Consider the following 21,052-nt stretch of genomic DNA (forward strand, 5'->3'; position numbering starts at 1 on the left):
TACCAGTGAAAACATAACATTTTAAACTGTAACTACTGAAATTATTGAGTTCTAGTTAACTGAAGTAGCTATAACTCACACCCATGCCATGCACTGCGTAGGACCTCACTTATTACGTCAGTCATGATATGTTCTAGGACATGATTGATGACATCACTGATGATATCTGAAATTACTTCATTGATGACAGCACTGTGTATGGCAGGGGCAGGAGCCATAGTTACTTCAGTTAAAAGTAACTGGTGAATTGCAGAGTTTTTTAGAATTTAAAATGTTATATTTATCTGACATTTTCACCTAACTATAACATCAATTTAACCATTGTCATTCAGGATGTCCAAACTGTATTCTTTTATTCTTATCGTGACACCCTACAACACATTTTGGCTGCAAGCAGCCTTATTCTTGTTAAATGGTGTTACAGTGCTATTCCCTGTTTGTACGAAAAACATGATAGTTAAAATAGGACATTATGGACACATGTTAAATGCCATCTTAGAAGAGAAAAAATTACATACATTTTAATCATGTTCATATTCAGTAGTTCAAATACAATAAATGTGTAAACCTTGTGTGTTGCACAGGAATTGACCCTTGCATGGTATATAGGTTAAACCTAAGAAAAAATATTTTTCGTACTGTACATATTCCTTAGCATTCGAGCATCGTTGGCATAATTCTATTGACATTAATTGTCTATTAGAAGGCCCTTTTGATATTGTCAGTGAAATAATATACTTATAACAGTTTATGACATTTGAGGCTGAACGGTTTTGCACAAGCAAGCCATAAAGCCACTTGCATGCGCCACATAGACCAAAGACATTTCACTAATATGTCTCTGTTGTCGTGAACATCCATTATGGCCACCTCTTTTGATCAACCTCCACCCTGTCAATGTTTAATGTACAAACTTCATGGAAGCTTGGAAGGTTGCATCCATTCAGCCTCTGCTAAGAAAAAAACCCGAAAAAAAAACATCTTAACCCTCTGGACTGTCATAATTATCGTTCAATCTCTCCTCTTCCTTACCCCTCCAAACTTGCGGAGAAGGCAATAATTAAAGAACTGATGTTCTTCATTGAATCTAGTTGCTTACTGGATCACACCCAATTCAGAAGCCAGCACAGCACCAGACTGCCCTTTGAACAGCTGCTGAAGAACTGAGGGCTATCTTATATAGGGGTTGTGTGGGGGCACTGATTATGCTTGATCTATCGGCTGCAGTTGACACGGTCAATCACAAGGTTTTGATTGACTGTGTCTAGTCCCTTGGTATCAGAGTTTCTGCTGTAGAACTTTTTAAGTCTTTTCTTTCAGAGAGAGAGAGAGCAATTTGTTGCCTTTGATAATTTAACTTCTAGTTCCTTTTACTTCTAGTTCCTTTTCATTTCCCCGTGGGGTCACCCAAGGCTCGTCTTTAAGCCCTACTCTTCCTAATTTGTTTGTGACCCCGCTAGCCTCTTGGATCAAATCCTTTGGGTATTCTGTAGTCAGCTATGCGGATGACAAGAAGATTGTCATCTCTTTCTCAGGGAACAAGCATTCAGACCATCAGCAAAATGCTGCACCCACATTTTTCAGCTGCATGCACCAGATCAGACTTTGGATGGCCTATAACTTTTTGAAACTAAATTCCAGTAAAACTGAAGTGCTGCTTCTAGGGAAAAACAATTCATTCTGGTCCCCAGATTGGTGGCCCCCAGATCTGGGGTGTCCTCTTGCCCCAGTCTTCAAAGTTAAAAATCTGGGTCTTTTCTTTGACGAGCGGCTTTCTTGTGACAAACAATTTAATTCAGTCACTTCTTCCTGCTTTTTCACTTTGAAAACTCTTAGAAAGGTTCTTCCTTTCATTCCTTGAGAGTTGAAGAAATTAGGAATCACTGGACTTATTCTCCTGAAATTTGACTACTGTAATGCTCTATACATGAATCTTCAGAAGCGGCTACTGAACAAATTGCAGATTTTCCAAAAGGTCGCGGCATGGCTATTTTTAGGAATCCCAAAATAGCAGTCCGCGTCTGAGGCCCTAGTTCAATTGCATTTGCTTCCTTTACAAAAGTGCATCTATTTTAAAGTGCTGTGTATAGCGTTATAGGGTTTAAAGTACTACATGGTCTAGGACCACAATGTCTAAAAGACTAGATTCATTTGGTATGTTCCAGCAAGTTCCTCACGGTCATCATTGGCTTGTAATTTGCTTGTTCTGCAGCTCAAGAAAGCCTGTTTGGGGTGGATGTAGTTTCATTTATGGGACTTCCAAACTGTGGAACTCTCTTCCCGCGGATCTGAAGAACTGCTCATCACTTTCTTGCTTTTGGAAAAAAGTAAAAACCTTTTTTTTTTATCTTGGATAGCAGGGATTTTCCCTTTCTTCTTGTTTCTGTTTGTGGTTAGCGCCAAGACACCCTCCGGTATAGGCACACTCTATAAAATATATTTTCATTTCATTTCATGCCCAAGTGGGCAAATGATATGAGTAATGCTCATGTCAACTATATTGCACTTTGGCCCCAGCAGAGAAATGCACAAATATAGCATGATAATCAAACAACTCAGTCCCAACAATAAAACAAATGCTGTGCTCTGCATAAGTGCAGACCTCAAGCCTAGTATTCTGTGTCTTAAAGAAAAGAGTGGAAGTTCTAATTTTAGTTTGTATCATCTGTCTCCCAACCGAGTGTACTGCCAACTCTTCCTCAGTGTTCATAAACAAGGGGCACTTGCTGGTGAAATTAATGATATGTTTAGATTTTCTGTGTATTAATATAAGTACTTGTTGATTCCCTCCCTCCCATCATGTTGTACTTGTTCTTTGGCGTAGTGTTTCAAAAGGTTCTTATCTCTGAAATGAAACTTAGAACAATGTCTCGCTACTGGGTAATGTTTGTCCCTGTTGTCAGTGGCTCTCATATGTTTTAGAACTCTCTTTTTAACCGGCTGGATGGTGCTACTCCCATAACTTTTACCACCTGTGCAAACTAATACATACATAACAAATTTGCTTCTGGATGAAAACATTTGAGAGATCTGCTTTTCTCCTTCAACATATGGGACAGGATACTATCTCATGCTCCTGATGTGAATGCAAGCTTTGCACTTACCACAGCTTTTCATGTCAGTGAGGGTAGTATTCTTTTTCTCTGTAATGTCCCTGCATATTAGTATATTCTTCAAAGATCACCCATTACGATAATCAATCCTTGGTTAGTCGCTGATGATTATCCCCAATGTGTTATCACATTTAAGTTTGTCCCACTTCTTCTTCCTGATGGTGCTCAATTCCTGTGATCTCTCAATATGAGTAGTAATAACCCATGTATAATCTGCCCTTTTTTCTCTCTGTCACCTTTCCTACTATAAAGTGTGGGTACTCTACCATTTCTTTGACTCTCTGTACATCCTTATCCAAAACCCACGTAGGTTAACATCTCCTCTGAAACTTTGTTATCATGTATTTCTATTCTTTCAGAACATTGTCAAGCATTCTGCAGTTCCTTTTTGGTCTCAGCAGCTCCCAATATGGATTATTACATTGCAATGGCTCTGGGTGGCTGATGAGAGCATGCAACACACAACAGTTAGCTGTTGGTTTACATACAACAACAGTTAGCTGTTGGTTTATAATACACTCTGGTTCTCAGTGTGTTCTCTTGTACATCCAGCAAAATATACAGGAATACAGTAGTGTTCTTACACATTTCACAGGTAAAGTTCAAATTGAGAACATTGTTACCAACCTTTTTCACAAATTCCTAAGCTGACTTGATCGCTGCTTGCCAAAAGATAAAGAGGTCATCAATTAACCTGAGCCACAAGATAATGTGTTCCATCCCTTCTGTCATTTCAGGGGCCTTGCAAACCTATTCCTCCCAACTACACATGAATAGATTGGCATAGCTGGGATAGAAACAGGTGGCCATCATACCGCAATGTATTTGCCCCAGCTGCTGTCACCTCACAGACCGGCTTCTGCCCTCCTGGGGCTTGTGCAGCTCAATCCCAGGAAGGCAGAACAATGCATTCCCTTTAGGAGAGGGGTGTTACATCTGCTCTCCCTTTGGAAATAGGTGCTACAGGCATGGGAGGGGTATCCTCCCGGAGCCTCTCGCCAGGGTAGATTAGGTTGAAATTCTACTATCTTTTCAAGATCAATAAAGTATCCCTCTCCAAATTATAGCCCAGCCCATTAGATATTTGTTTTTATCAGACATCCTTTCTTTTTGTGAACGCATTAGCATAATGCTTGAAATGGTGTTCATCCATGAGGTGTTCTTTCAAACGTAGCCATTCATTGTGTGATTTTTGTGTTGTCATTTACGCTATCGATTTCCTATACTTTACAGTACTGTAATATATTAATCAACAGTTGACAAACTATGTCCTTATCTTTAGGTCCCTTTTTAATTTATATAACTTTCAACTTCTGTGGTAACAAAATCACAGCATCGGTGCTCAGTGTCTAATCTGGAGGTTATTAGTGTGTGGATCACAGTTTTTTGAGAATCCATAGGGATAAACTCAAATACCTTCCTAAGGGGTTTGAGCTGAGAAAAACATGTGGCTGATGCATCACAGATCTGTGTAGGAAAGGAAACATTGGACTCTACTTTGCATAGAGTTCTTGCTGCGTTGATGCCCATATTTAATGATGCAGGTGAGATCTCGTCAGGGAACCCAGTTAATCAGGCCACCAGGATGGAGGCTGTCAGACTAGATCATCCAAAAAGAATAATTACTTTCTTATCCAAGGTAAATGAGAGACAGTTGAGATTCATTCATTTTGCTACTGCAGATATACTTCTTGAAGTTGCATTGCAGCGTGACACCTCTTTAGAAGAGTGTTACAATCAGCCATGTGTCAACTGCACAAGATGCAACGTGATGCTAAAACATTGCACCAATTTAACAAGTTATGCCATGTATATGTCAAAGAGGCTTTGGCTCAGGGCCAAGCCCCAGGACACTCCTTAATATAGAGACACCTGTGAACGTTTTGTTAGGATGGTAAGTAGGCAGTCGTGGACGACTCCACAGATCCCTAGATTGGCCAAATAGTCAATTAGTATGGCTTGTGAAACCATGTCGAAGGCCGCAGGCAGGTCTAAGAAAATATTGGCAGCAGTCCAGAAGGGATCAAATGTTTCTGTGGCAGTTAAAAGGGCTGTTTCTGTGATGTGGAAGCCTGAGTATGTGTCATCCAGTAGGTTTCCAAATAACTGGATTATTGTCTATTTCTATTTCCAAAAGGTTTTGGAGATGGGCAGCAGTAAGATAGGTCTTTAGTGAGGGGATACAGTTGGATCTGCCTTTTGGCTTCTTTAAAAGAGGTATCATGTGGGCACATTTCCATATTGTGGGAACAAAAGATGAAGTGATTGTCAGAGCATTTTTGTTCATTAGAAACTATTGATACTTTTAATGTATTTAGGTTAACATCAGTAGGCTGCAATAAAAAAATAGATTGGTCTCAAGTTAATATTACTAGGCCTCAGTCTGCTCACAGTGACATTCTGTTTAAAGTTACAGAAAATGAATGCACAATTCAGTGTTTTGTGAAAGAGCTTTCCTATGTGAAAGGTTTCTTTCTCGTGTTCTTCTATTTAAGAAGTAAGTGAAATAGAAGTATTTTCAGTGTGTTGTTTTTCTGGTGTTTAATAAAATGTATTCACTTGTGTTTCATAGAAGGAAGCCATGTCAGGATGTACTAATACAGTTACAGCTCAAGGTCTTTTGCTCCGGTCTGTTCAGTGGTGTATTCATTTCATGAGTATTGTATTCTTTGGTGTTGCAAAGTTATTTCCTTATCACCTAATACTTAATGATGCATGTAAAGTAGGTGTTCCTAAATGTTTCTTGCATCATGTTTATACCAATGATGATTTGCTGTTAGTCCTATGATCGTACTTCACACCATGTCAAGAGTGTGCCTTTGACTGTCGGAAAATCTATAAAATATACCCTTTTTGTGGTATGAGCCATGCCTTTTTGCTTGCTTTCTCAAAGGGACACTTCACGCTAGCCTGTCTATGAACTGAATACTTAGACTTTTTTTGCTTCTCAAACCCAGCAGTCTCTATATCAGACTGTCTGTTGACTTTATACTTTTACTTTCTTTACTTAGAATTGAACATGACTAGAGGTGGATCTTCTATTGATCCCCTCGTAATTGAATTATTGAATGATCAATTGATGCTTATTATGATTTTAACTAACCTTTTTGCTTTCTGTAATGATTCCTAATTTTTAATAAACCTTTATAATTTTGGCTTTGAATTATGTCCAGCAAAGGTTTCTATGTTCCTGGGTTAATAGGGGGAGATTCTGTTGTACAAAAGTAAAAGAGTTGGTGTCGTTTATCTATCAAATAGGCCGCAAACAGTCCACATTCCCAAGGGCAGACAGTGGAGATGACTTTAAATTTCTTGATGTACCTTGTAAGACTCCATTCTGGTGGCCACTGGGAGGCAGACTGAAGTGGTACTTCTTTAACATGTCCTATCCAGGTTGCACTCCAGACAGTCTAGGTGTAGAGTGATGCTTCTCACAGCAGACAGCACTGGACAGTCTCTAAACTGGAGCACCCTCAACACATGCACGATGAAGTGTGAGATTCCTGTAGCTTTCTGTCATCAGCCCAACTAAAGTACTAACCAGGGGCAGACAAAAGGGCACATATGGCCTAGAAGCTTCCTCGTCTTGCACAATAGAAACTACAGTCTAGCCCTTCACCCCTATTATCAAACAAATGGCAGTGCTAAGGTATTAACCCCTTGCTAACAAAAGCCCTCATGGAATTCCAGGAGATAATCCTTTCGCTCATCTTCTTCACCTCATTGCCTGGATCTGCCCCTTCCAACCATAAGAATGCATGTAATACATGTATACTGTCTGGGAGCACAGTCCTCACTCTTCATCTTGGATTATTCTGTAACAGGGGCATCTAAGTGACTTCAGTATTTGAGCTCACTGATACACACAATGAGAGAAGGCTTGGTGCTCCCCTCAGGGTCCATTGACCGGTACAGGATGTTGTCCAGGCCCTGCACACACACTTGATTACTGTGTTGCCAGAGCCAAAATAATTCAGGGTTTGCATCGAGGACCCAACAGATGAACCCACATGTATACCATGCAGGGAACATTCCTGTTCCAACATTCTTGATGTAGCACTGTCAATGAAGGAAGGAGGCAATGGTCACCTTAATGAAGTGTAATCCAACTTATTAACAGAAAATACACTTACATATTCCCTCTTGGACTGTTCTCTAATTGAATTAGAAGCTCTCCTTTCACCTTCCACCCCTTCCCCACTGAAAGATATGATGGGGTGGGAGAAATCCGTACCTATCTTAAAGGTCCAGATTCCATCACAGCTTCTAAAGGATCAACCACTCTCCTACTACATAGATACATAGTATGTATATGTATATATGTGTATATATCTTGTTTTCAATTCTCAAACCACTAGCCAAGCAGTCAGTTACCTAGTTACACAGTCTGTCCATACTTACTAGCATATTGGAGAGCTAAACTCTCAGGGGGAATGACCATCCTTTGCCTGAAACACTAGATGCTCTAACCATATAATACAAATAGAGGCATGTTGATGAGTTAAATAGAAATAGATGTGGAGATCAGACCTAGCCTAGACTCAAGCAGGGAGCCCACTGTTAGAGAATGTGGAGCACAACAAGTGCTTATTTCATTCATCAAATCCATTTTGTGCCACAATCGAGATGAATTTATAATAGACATTGCCAAAGATGTCCTGTGCACCTTGTTCTCAGAAACCCGAATAGTTCTACCTTCTGAGGAGAATCTCAAGAAGAAGGAATGGAGAGATTAATGAAAAAAGAAAATAACAGAACAGAATGTTGAATTTTTGAGGGGTTATGCACCCACAAAGGCAGAACATAAGCATGCTATTTTCAACAGGAAGAAAAAGAGAATTAAGTTGAAGATTAAATGAAATGATGCTTGCAAAGTGAAATTCCTAGAGGAGGCCAATGTTGTGGAGCATAGACATCTCAGACCTCTGGTTCCCACTGTTGTTGGCCTCCATACTCTTTTTAAATCATCGTGAGTTACTCACATCTCCCTAAGACTAAAGATCTAATCTTATTTCCCTCTAGAACTTAACAGCCACCAGGGAGGATTTAGGGGCTCAACTTGAAGTGGTCAAACAAGATGAGAGCGACAACATCTTGTCTGAAGAATGCATCCATGCTACTAATATATCTCTGAGGGATCTTTTGAACCAAATTTCAGTAATGTTTTTTAGATATTTTCAACATGGACAAGGTCGGGGAATTCCCCCCTCCTCAGACAACAGGTGAAGAGTGCTGGGCTTACTTAAAATAATTCCTGATCTGAAGGTCTTAAGTTCAGAAGTAAATTCTCTGGTAAAGGTGTTATGAAACCCTGAAAGCAAGATTTACTGTGTGTTGGCTACCATAACTTTCACCACAATTAATGCATGTTATCTAGTTTTCTAATATGTGGATGCAGTGAGAATAACTGGCATAGACCTGCAGGTAGTCCTGTCTTAGATGGACAGCGTCTGACAAAACTAAAGGATAAATGTGGGCATTAAAACAAGTCTTGCTAACTCTCAACCTTTTTTAGGAGTAGGGTACGTCCTACTATTCCCTTTCAGATATCCCCAATAACTAACCACTTAATAGAAGAAGCTGCAGATTGGAGTGTCAACAAACTAAAATACAGTGTTTGTGCCCTGGCAGGATTCGCCAACAACTTTGCTACGTTTTTATGAGGATTATGGGAGATATTTCCCAGTTATTTTAAATATTTCTAGTCATTCTAAATCCTAATATCACCAGTAAAGCTCTGGATCTACTCTGTTAGAGTACTACAAGTATGGCTAGATACTTGAACAGTCCCCCTTTGAAATGGTTTATGAATCTAGACATAGTGGATGTGCAAGAAATCTGGCTTTTATATCAGTTTTTATTGCCCGATTAGCATTCACTGCTTCTACCACTTCAGTGAGAAAAGGTCATAACAAATGAGGTTTAGCAATTTTACTGTCTGCGAATAAGAAATGGGCCTATACTAAGCCTAATTATCCAACAAATTGTTTATTGGGATTAGCCATGCCCATCGCCGTTGAAATTGGCAAATCATTAAATGTTTTATTAATAAATGTTTACTTCTCCCCCGCACACACACAAATTTAGAAAGCTCATGAGAACAGTAATCCAAACAATGGAATAATGTTATAAATCTAAACTATTAGATATGATGGATGAGTGACTTAAATGCTGATGTAATATTTGACCTATCGTGCATCCCCTTCACAGAAAAAACTAAAAGGTCCTACAAGATTAACCAAAGCCACGGGGACTAGAAGGATACCAATAATGGTTGATAGAGCCTACAGGAAGAGACAGGTGTGTCATTTTAGCAAGACTCCTAACTGCTTGCACACCATTGAGGAATGTCTCTGGCTCATGATTTGAAGCCCCATTTACCTGATTTAAATAAAGGGCCCGAGGGCAGTCCTACTAGTTACCATTCAGTTGAACCTTTGGTTGTGTACAAAAAGCTGTTTGCCAAGTATCTACAAACCCAATGAAAAGATTGGGCTGATGTTATTGGCCTTTTACCAAAGGTGAAAGCAGGATTTTGTAGCCAATTGTTCTACAATTAATATCACATGAATGCTAAGAATAACATTAACTAATATATACCACCCAAAGAAGACATCATGTATATGCTGTTTGTTGTAAATGACCATCTTTCAAGTGGTATTGTCCCAGATTGTTTCGCCTTCTGTAGCCCATTATCATAGCCACTCCTCTAGGTGGGCACGGGGACCAGAGGAAGAAAGGTCCTGCCATGTTGAATTTAGGTAGAGATGGGTGCTGTGAGAGAGTTTAGAGTAAACACTAAGAAAGTGCTGCAAAAGTGAGTAAGGTAACCGCTGGGAGCTTTTACCCCATTGCTAAGGAGTGGCTAGGGGTTTCGCACACACCCACAGGCTGGAACTGGGCATAAATGTGGCACCCATAGTGCCTTCCTCAGAACAGTCCTGGACCTGTGAAAATATCAGAAGACTGAATGCGCTGCTGACTGAAGAACCTGAAGGAAGAATGGACCTACTTACTTTGAACCCATTATCCCAGAAGTGACCCCGAGGGTCAGCTGACTGCTCCTCTGTTTGAACTACAGGAATAAAACAAGTTTCCAGAGGCCTTTCCTGCAGCTGACCAATTCCAAAAGGACCTGCCCTAGACCCAGCTTGTGGCCTCTGCCAAAGTGAGTCTTGACGCCCAAGTGCTGTCCCCAAGGTCCCTGGCCCTTGACTGGTGTCAAAGTGTACTCCTGATAATGTTTGCTGAAACCTGGCACTTCAAATCTTTTTGCCTAAATGTTGCTCTTAGAACTCACGGGGGACTGGAACCAATCTGCCAGGCTAATCCGACAAGGGTGCATCACCTCTAGGCCAAAGATTTAGGTTGCTCCCACTATCTTCTTCACAGCATCAAATCCAGATCAGTGGGACTTTGCGGAGAAGGTGTTTAGCCTTGTGCAGCCCTCTTCATCTACAGGCTGCAGCCTTGCCCTTCTGAAAGAACCGAAGCTCCAAAACAGTGACTTAGTCCAAAGGTAGCAATCTTCATGAGGCAAATGCATGAAAAGTATTCGCCTTGAAGGTTAACGCCAATGGGCATGAAATTCAAATTTTTCCCTCTCTGACCTTTCTCGGCAAAAGTCAGTGGCTCCACCAAGACCTTATCCAGCGGTTATCAAATGACATGGAGCTCACTTCGGCCACAGCCTACTGCCTTGCACCACTAATTGATTTTTGAATTCCATCCAAGATACTAAGGGACTCATTACAAGTTTGGCAGTCGTACGAGCCAACCCCCAAACTCACTGGGATGAGACAGACGTTAACCCGTCTTCCTCACCTCCGCCACATTATGATTTTCCTACCCTGGCTGACCGGCAAGAACATCGTCTTACCATGTTCCCGGTGGTCATCCGACGGGAACAGTGCTGCGGTATTGGTCTTGGCTCCTTTAAGGGAGGCCAATACCATAGCACACCAGCACCCTTGAAATGCGCATTGTCTGCAAAGCTGGGCATGGGGGGGGCCTGCACTGCTTAGGTCATGTGCATGGGCAGTGCAGGGGCCCCACTGTGACCCCATGCACTGTGTGGTGAGGTCCCCACCATGAAAAGCCTGGCAAAAATGGACTCTTGATCAGCACTGCCAGGGTTGTAATGTGGCAGTTGGGCCGCCTGGAGTGCGACAGTACAACTGCCACTGAGGCATTGGCGGTCCTCTGACCGTCAATGTCATAATCAGGCCCTAAGTCAGAAGGTAAAACTTTTCACTGGGACAAACCTGGCTCCTGTATCCCACCTGTGCTCCTTTGCAGTCAGCCGTAACCTTTGATTTTGACCTGATCTATCGTAACCAGATAGCCACGGTTGGTGCTTAACGCTTTTTAGTGCTATTTTAAACCTTATCCTATAAAAATTCATAACTCCTGTTGTATGCACTAAAGTTCTGTCTTATAAGTGTCATGTTGTTTATTAAAATATTCTCTATTTTTCTAAATTGTTTTGGGATTTTTCTTTAGTTATTCCTGTTTGAGTGCTGCATAAATATGTTAGACATTAATGCTAAGTTAAACCTTACTCCTTTTGTGCCATGCTACCTGAGGTTAAGCACAAATTTATTTAGCGATGTTTGTGGTTCACCCCGACAAGTATTGTGATTATTATTTGACGTGGGTTCCATCTCAGCTAGTACTCCAATTTCTAACACTGCTTCATCAACGTCTCTAGTACTTTCATTTGCATTGATAGAGATTACCCATGGATAAAGCTGTCTCAGCTAAGCATGTCTCTTCAGCTATTGGCCTTAGTCATGAAATTGTATACTTCCACCTAGTACACATTCAGTTGCGAAGTTATAGTCCATCCTCTACACTTTAAACATTGGAAATTAGTTAAAGCAAGGTTACCCGCTGCTGTTTTTTTGCCCATAAACAGCAGATTTACCCAAGTTGTTAAGGTGATGCCAGTTTTTTCCCCAAATTAGGAACTTCTGAAATATCTGTCCTAATGTATGCTGAGGGACTGAGTCTGCTAGGTCTAACTTCCACTGACCTCTTACTAAAGCTTCATCAGTTTTCCAAGTATGTGAGAAATAATTACCTGATAAATAACATTGCAAAAAGCAAGATAATGATTTTTTCAAAATGTCTCAATGGGAAGCAGAAGAATACCTACCATAAAAAAACGTTTATGAAATGAAAATTTCTCCAGTGGCTGGATACAATGGCTCGGTATTGGATGTATGTTTCTTGAATACCATTTGTTTTAAACCAATTAGGAGGGGAAATGTCGAAGAGCTTCCTAGGGAAGGGATGGAAGATTTCAATTGAAGCCATTTTCCTTGAGGTAGGCATGTGAGTTATTCCTTGTAAGTGGCATATACAGATTCTCAGGTGCCTCTACCATCTGGCTAAGTCCCCTAAAGGCAAATTATGCAATATGATATTGGTGAAGCAGAAAGAAGCTCAGAGGGAGAATTTTAATTGTACACATCCATAGCTGTGAAATTTTACCAAGATCTACCAGGTTTGTGTGACCACCCCACTCAACGTTATCTAGATGCTGCTTCCAGTCCTGGACATTTCACAAAAAAATCACTGCTATCAGATGTGTCAGTGTAATTAGTTCAGTGGAGGCAAACCAAGACTACAACACCCAAAATGCAGTAGACTGCCACCAAAAAGCCCAGGACTGGAAACTGTGTAATATTGACATGGAAGGAGGTGGTCATCCTGTCCTAGGCTAGGGTCCTTAGGCCATTAAGTGACCTGAAGCATTGCCTGAAAGCAGCCACCAAAGAACTGGGTTTCCAGTCTGATGTAGGTCACTGTACAGCAATTAATAAATTACAGCCTACACGTCAGATGGCAGGGATAGGCTCTCCTCAACTTTATTTGAAGTAAATGGCAGGCATTTTTTAAAAATCGAAAATCACGCAGCCTTCCATTGGCAAAGAACATAGGGTCATTGTTCGAGCAGGACGTCTTTGGCGGTTTGTTCCTCTTTTTGTCAGAAGGGTATTCAGGATGTTCCTCATGCCCTCTTTATCCATTAGACCTCTATTTTGTGAAGGTGAGATAGGATCTGGACAGCCATCAATGCACTTTGCTTTTACAGCTCCTGCAGTTAATAGTTTATTGGTTATTTCAGGCTTTGTAGCATTTTTTATAATGTAAGATTAGGATTTACAGTTGATGTTAACTTTGTCATCAGATGAGAATGTTCATATTCAAACATCTTAGTTTATAAATTATTGCCATACTGTAGAGATGAAATTGAATAACCAATGTTGAAACAGATATGGGGGGTTATTACAACTTTGGAGGAGGTGTTAATCCGTCCCAAAAGTGATGGTAAAGTGACGGATATACCACCAGCCGTATTACGAGTCCATTATATCTTATGGAACTCGTAATACGGCTGGTGGTATATCCGTCACTTTACTGTCACTTTTGGGACGGATTAACACCTCCTCCAAAGTTGTAATAACCCCCATAGTATTTATTGTAGTTTGTTCTCTAGGGTGGTACAGAATGTAATGTTATTTGTTTAAAAATAAATTATGTTTTAATGTTATAATCAGATTTGAATGATTGTTGTTTGCAGATTTAGGGCCTTATGGTGACTTTTGCAGTCTGACTCTACAAATACGTATGGGGGGCTAGAAGAACCTGCCCGCCTTGGACCCTGGGGACTACCACCTCCCCCAGGCTATTTTAAAAATAGGTATGGGTGGCCACAAGAAACCCCTCTTCTTGGTCCCAGGGATAACCACCTCCCCGGGCCAATTTCTTTTTTTTAAGAATGGGGGGGGGGCACACGGCTCCCCTCCCTAGACCAATTTTGACCCCAGGGACCTTCACCCATGGCATCCAGTATACATTTATGGGGACAGCGGGGGGAGCCTAAAGGCCCCAGCCATAACAGCCGACTCCCGTCTCCTGTGGGAGCTGACATTGCTCCCGCATGCAGGAATTTCCTTTAAGTAGCAACTCCATGCACGCGAGAGCAATGTTTTCATTGATTTCCCTGCCCACATGTTAGCGGGCAGGGGAAGAGATGAGAACTCTGCTTTGAGCAAGCAGGAGCATTTTTAAAGCTCCCACTTGCTTAAAGCACAGTGCTTGCTTTTGCTTGGCAGGAGCTGTGAGCTCCCGCCAGGCAAAAGCAAATAGCTACCTCTTGAGGATGGGGACCTCAGGAGATAACAGGAGCCGGCTCTGGGGAGCGGTGGTTCCCAAGGCAATTTATGTCTCCTAGATGGAAACCACGCCCCTTTCCTTTCTATTTGGCCCTCGGGACATGGTTGTTTCTGGGGCTGTGGTCCGCATAGACCCCCTTCTTAAAGTATTTTGTAGCCCCAGGGTGGTAGTGGTCCCCGAGACCCAGGGGTGGTGGGTCCGTTGGACCCACTATTGTTTTGTGAAATGTTGCCCTGGAGAGGTGGTGGCCCAGGGGTACAGGGGGCCATGCAACCCACACCATCCATACTTATAACATAGCCCTGGGGAGTTGATGGTCTCCTGGGCTTATAAAAGCCGTAGAAGGGGGGCCCCTTGCACCCCCTCCTATTTTTACTCACTAATGCACCCAGGACCTGGCCCACCAGGGGGCAAAATCAATGAAGAGCGTGGGAGACCGTGCTTTAAAAAAAAATATGTATACTTTTTAGCCCTGGCGGAGTTCCTGGTGAGCCTCTGGACCAAGGCTAGGGGCTCAAGGTTTTCCTTCTCTGGACCCTTTTTTGTTTTTTTTTTCTTTGGGACTCGGCTGAAGCGGAGTCTCAAATTGGCTGCCAACACTTCCTTGTTGAAGTGCTGCAGCCAATCATATATCCGCACGGGAGCAGTTGGATCTGCGGATCCGCCACATCCCTAGATATCTAAATTTTGTAACCTTTAATGTCTCAGAAACTACTCAGCGGACTTACACCAAATCACAAAAAACACAATCTGTACTCTAAGATATAGCTTTCGACCAAATTTGGTGTAATTCTGTTCAGCGGTTTGGGCTGTAGAGGAAAACGTGTTTTGGAACCCTCACCCTTTTTCCTGTTCGCCCCCCCCCCTCCCTTGGCGGATGACCCAAAAACTCTCAAGAAATCAGCTGTACCTACTGTCTTATTAGTTTTGAAAAATTTGTGTAGATTTATCAAGTGGTGCCGAAGTTATTGGTAAAACAAAAAACACTTTTCTAATGGAAACTAGGTCCTAACTATAACTACCTACTGATGACCGCCAGTAGATTTATATATATATATATATATATATATATATATATATATATTCTCACCTAAAAAAAAAATAAAGGTTACAAGGACGTTATAATTAGGTTTTGAATTTACTCGTACAAAACCATAGAAATTCAGCAGTTATAGTTAAAGTTCTGTTAAGTAACTATAACTCACGCCCTTGCCATGTACAGTTTTCTTATCAATAATTTGATTGCAAATATTGCAGTGAAAATATCAAATGTGCCATACAAGATCTCATCAATGATATAATATGTGGAGTAATTAGCTGTGCATGGCAAAGGGAGTTGACCGCAGCCTGTCTCTCTGGGTGTGAGAATTTGTGTAAGAGGTTGAGAGTAGCTGTGAGTTTCTGGGTGTGAGAGTGCATGCATCAATATCTTGGTGGGTGCATCAGTGTTTGTGCAAGTCCATGAGTGGGTGCATCAGGGTGTCAGTGGGTCTGTGAGAGGGTGTGTGAGAGGCTGAGTGAGGCTGTGAGTGTGTGCATGAGTGTCTGAGTGGGTCTGTTAATGGCTGTGTAAAGGTCTGAGTGGGTGTGTGAGTGGGAGAAAGAGATTGAAAGAGAGAGAGAGAGAGTTTTTTAGGCTTTGGTGGATGATATATTTAGACTGAGATATGTCTGCACAAATTGAAAAGAAAAATGTGTAGGTCAGTTAAGAAGAGTAAGATCACCTTTCAGTATGAGCCTTAAACATTTGAATAAAAAAAATATAAAGGAAGGAAATGACCAGGATCTGTGGCCTTTACACTTGATCTATTGAGTTTTTTTAAATATATATATTGTTTAGCCCTTTATGGGCTGTCTGGGATGTAAGAGGAGCCTCAAGGCCTCCCCTGCAGTCCCTGATGACTTTTAAATATATTTTCTTTACAATTTGCACTTTAACTGCTATCTGAGACCGCAGGCGAAGGCACACGGCCTCCCCCGTGGTCCCATTGCTCCAGCAACCAAAGAGCTGCTTTAAGAGCCCCCTGGAGCTGCACCCCCTATGCATTAATATTGAAAAAAGCCCCAGGGAGGTGGTGGTCACCGGGGATGTGGGGGAAGCCAATAGGCCTCACCCACACAGTTTAAATATAGCACCGGGGAGGTGGTAGTCCCTAAGGTGTCAGGAGAGCTAGGTAGCCTCTATGTTACAAATAAACATTGCCTCCGGGGCTTGGCCCATTTGGGGGGCTTATTAAAGGCGCTTCATTTTCTTTACAATTTTCACTGGGATCCGCTGCAAATCGTGGCAAAAATGGAAAAAAAAAACATGCTTTTTAGGCTGGGAGGGGTCCCTTTGGTGCTCCAGCATCAGAGCTATGGGGGACAGGATGTTCATACCGTGGACCTTTTTTTTTTTTTTTTTTTTTTTGTTAGACTTGGTTGAAGCCGAGCCTCAACATGGCAGACAGCACTTCCTTGTTGAAATGTTGTCAGCCGATCGGATCTCAGCACGAGATCGGGAGGTGTCGCAAATCCTTTGACTACCTAGATATAAAAATTGGGATTTCCTTTAATTTCTCAGAAACTACTGAACGGATTTACACCCTATAACAAAAAGAGCTCCTTCTGGACTAAGAGCTACATTTCTGCCGAATTTGGTGTAATTCCCTCCAGTGGTTTTGGAGCCGTGTTAAAAATCCCTATGGAAAAATGAATGAGGGAAAATGCGTTTTGGGACCTCCGGCGCCCCCCATTTTTCTCAGCCCCAGCTTGACGGATCACCCTGAAACTTTCTAGACAGCAGCTGAAGTGAGCATTGTATTTTGTTTGTATATTTCATGAAGATTCATCAAGCGGCACCAAAGTTATTAGCACAACACAAAATGCTCTTTCTATAGAAACTTGTTCCTAACTATAACTACCTACCACCACTTGGTAATATATACTATAAAGCGCTTACCTGGGATGTGACAACGCTTGCGATGTAATTAGCTGTCCTCCTAATGTAGTGACCATGTACTGACTGCCTATGTATAAAACACACCCATGGATATAACCCTTACATATAACCCTGTGTAGTGTAACCATTAGGTGATTGTGCTTTTGGTGTGTGTTACGACCATGCCATTTTTAGGCCTTACTTACCTGTATCTAGAGTTCACTTTGCAGCCATAACAGCCTGCCATAGAAAGTCCTATAGTTTTCTTTTACATAAGGCAAAATATTTGTTTCCTGAGAGGAATAGAAAGAACCAGACCCACTTCTGTCCTTTGTTGCAAAATCATTCATGCATTTCTATGTATGTCAGTTTTTGATCTATGCTAATTGTTTTCTGTTGAGTGCTCTTTGTGTATACATTGTGCTAGAAAAAGCCTGAAGCACCACATAGATAGAACCAGTGATATCCCAACAACAAAGCAGTAGTTCACAGCATTTGGCCCAGCAGTGCCTCAATGAAGTGTCAGCCAAGCCTAATATGGTATTTTGAAGCCAGTAGTGGTGGGTGAAGTTTGAAACTGATAGGGCATATGATAAATAATGAATCTTATGAGTGAGCGCAATAAAAAAACAGAACTGTACCAACGTTAGTTTGGGGTTACTCTTGGACAAGATCTCTGTTTTTTTAATGATGTGGAATGGTACATTTTGAAGTACAATTTGTTTAAAAATATAGTTGTCTCTAGTAACTAACTTTCTATATGCTCTGGTCAGCGTTCTGTAGGCGACAGCCATTGTTGTAACTAGTGTTACATGGGTGAAGGCATTTAATTCTCTGTAGAATCATAATTCCGGTACCGGATCAGACACATCTTTGTGTGTCAGCCTTTGAAAAGACTTAGCTAAAAAGGAAACATTTGGAATCCACTGGCGACAGTAGCCAACCATTCTCAGAAACATTCAGACTTCTTTCTGAGCAGCAAGGGGATTCATTTTCATTATTGCTCAGATTCTTTCATATTTCCACATGTAATTTAGTGGTTTGTGTCCTGTTGTGGCTGATTGCACTGTCCATGGATGAAATTAATGATTCAGGATGTTTGTTTAGCACTGGGACGCCCTTGTTGAGCAGCCATGCACCATATAAATCATAAATCAAATCAACACATCTAAATCAGTTCCTTGCTTGCTAGTTAATATTTAGTTAGTCAACGTATCATTCTGACAGCATTTTGAGCATGTGATCGCAATCAATAAAGACATGGTGCAATTGATAGATGTGTGAATTACGTTTTAATATACTTGATGATTATCTTCCATCACCATCTGTAGCAAGGCAGACAACACGTGTTTGGCTCCTGGTATGTGGCCTGAGTCTAATGGCATTGCATCCTAATATGTGTAGCATATAAAGGAAGAAGAGCCGAACCTATATGGAGTCTGACTGAGACAGTGACTTCTTCCTGTTACCGGAATCATGAAGAGATGAAGCTCCACCACTGCTGTGCCCTTGATTCCAACAGCCTGTCTGGGATCCAATGCTGTATGATATTGCACTAACTGCTGATACTTGTTACATAATAGACTGATCCCCTAATCTGTGGACTCTAGTAGATTTTGATCTATGTGTGTATGTAAAACAAGTTGTAATTTGGATATGTTGTTTTTTAATTACAAATGCTACCAGTGAACTCATTTCATGAACTCTTTTAATATTGCATCTCGTTATAGTATCAATTGGAAAAACTATGACTGTCTTGTTGATATGGTTTTAATTATTTCTAGGCCATGGAAGGCTCAATTCTGACTCTCAGTTTAGGTGACTGGATGGAACTCCCTGGGCTTAAATTTAAGGAATGGATTGCTGGTAAGAGAAGGTAAGACTAAAGCATTCTAAAGTACTGGCACCTACAATATATACGCCATATATTTAAAATTAATTAAAAAGCACAGCAACATATTTCTAAAACAATTATTGTTCCAGTGAAAATTCTTAATATCAAAGAAAATAGTTATTTAATTAAAGCCCAGTCTAGTGCTTACAAGGCAGTCTTCCTCTATGTAGACTGCAGAGTGACCATTTTATTAAGTTGTTTTGCACTGAACAAATATAACAAAGTTGTATATTGATTTTACACATGGCCGGAGGTTCATGGTCAAGTTGCAAGAAGTCTTAGGTCATCCAGTGTGTATAAGACGAGGATACATTTATTTTCTGCCATTTTCATAGAGGGCATACTGTCTATGCCTGGGGTGAATCAAATCACGCAGTGGAGGCATCCTACCAGGTTTTTATGAATCAGTAGTGCCACCAGACCTTCTTCTCTGTATCTATGAGAGTGTGGCCTACTGATCACTTTTGTTGCGTCTTCCCAAGCCTGAGTACACAGCCAGGACTATGCCACACACAGAGCTGTAAATCACACATCTTTATTCCTCCGCATATACCTGTGACTTCCAACATTCTAAACAAAGCTTTAATTACATTCTATTCTAGTGATTACATCACACTGATACGGAGTCTGCTGGAAGTCAGAAAGGTTCAGTTCTAAATCATGCAAGACACTGCACCTTTCATGTAAATCTCTGCTGTTAATGTGAGCCCCAAATCCTTGCAGTGACATTCCGTGTGTGTGTTGAATGCTTGGCACATGTACTGTGTTGTCTGCAGCATGTGAATACTGGCATAGATGTTCAGTGTCCCCTTTATTATTAAAAGAGAGCTGGGCTGCACAAAAGTTGCCTTGCCATCGTAGATTCCCTCTTGCATGCAGAACCTTTTTCTGAATTCAAGCCTGTGTGTAAAAAAAAGGTTCACACATTTTTGCAAACGAGTGTCGCTATGAAGATGGTGCTATGTGTGGATTTTATGTGGAAGTCTTAGAACATTCTTGTAGAAACTACGAAAGTGTGTATGTAATTAAGCTAAACATTTTGTAGAGGGTTGGTGAAGTAGGCTATGGATATCTCCTATTAAACTGAATGATGCCGCATATTTTGGTAGTTTCTGAGAAAAAGGAACGTTTTGCATATTCGAGTCAATCTAGATGTTAAAGGATGAATGAAAGGTGTATTGGAATATTTTGTTATTGAAATCAGCCTAATATAATTAATCATACGCTTTTCCTTCTACGGATCACCTGTCTTGAATCATATATATGTTATTTATTTAGATATGTGCCAACTATAAATGCACCTTTAGTCATGTTGTTAATTATTGTAACATAATAATTGAGCCTGCTTGTATATATTCATGTTTTTCTGTATGAATCAAATTCCACTTTCCAGGGATTGTTTTTACATTTTTATCCTGAATGGTCAGAAACAATATATAAAGAACACAGTGTAATAGAAAGTAACTTTATACCAGGGACTCAAGACAGGGGCCATGCAGAACTGTAATCACCTTCCTTCACTGAAGCCTCAAAGGAAGCACATCTATGCTTCACTCAGTGGGTGTATCTGCCTGCCTACTGATGCAGGCAAGAATAGCAGATGTTGTAACTTTGTTAAACATGGGTTCTGTTGTTCAAACTTGAATCCAAACTATATTACTGGTTTCCTAGTGTTCTTGAGTGTGCCTTTCCATGGTGAAAGAGGATTTGTGTTCTACTAACTATCCCTGTGATATCTCATGGGATTGATCGTTACCTAGAAAGCCTTTCACTCAAGTAATGCTCGGTGAGTTGCAGAGTGGCTGCAGTCTGTCTGACTTTCTGTCTCGAGTTAGCACATTGACAGAATCTTTAATGTCAGGGGGTTTGGAAAGCCTATTTCCGGCCCATGATCTGGAAATAAAATCTATAAAGTGTATCTAGCTGAGTTGTTAAAACAGG

At 41.0% G+C, this 21,052-nt stretch overlaps 1 protein-coding gene across 2 annotated transcripts in view; it reads left to right on the plus strand.

Moving 5' to 3' along the window:
• Positions 1-21,052, plus strand: part of OSGIN2 (oxidative stress induced growth inhibitor family member 2) — a 125,644-nt gene that overhangs the window by 92,026 nt on the left and 12,566 nt on the right. For both annotated transcript variants that reach the window (XM_069220447.1, XM_069220446.1), the window contains one exon: positions 19,002-19,093. In XM_069220447.1, coding sequence (XP_069076548.1) covers positions 19,002-19,093 — 92 coding nt within the window. The remainder of the gene's footprint in view (positions 1-19,001; positions 19,094-21,052) is intronic.

This window comes from Pleurodeles waltl, chromosome 2_2 (genome assembly GCF_031143425.1).
Source record: "Pleurodeles waltl isolate 20211129_DDA chromosome 2_2, aPleWal1.hap1.20221129, whole genome shotgun sequence".
NCBI classification, from domain to species: Eukaryota; Metazoa; Chordata; class Amphibia; order Caudata; family Salamandridae; genus Pleurodeles; species Pleurodeles waltl.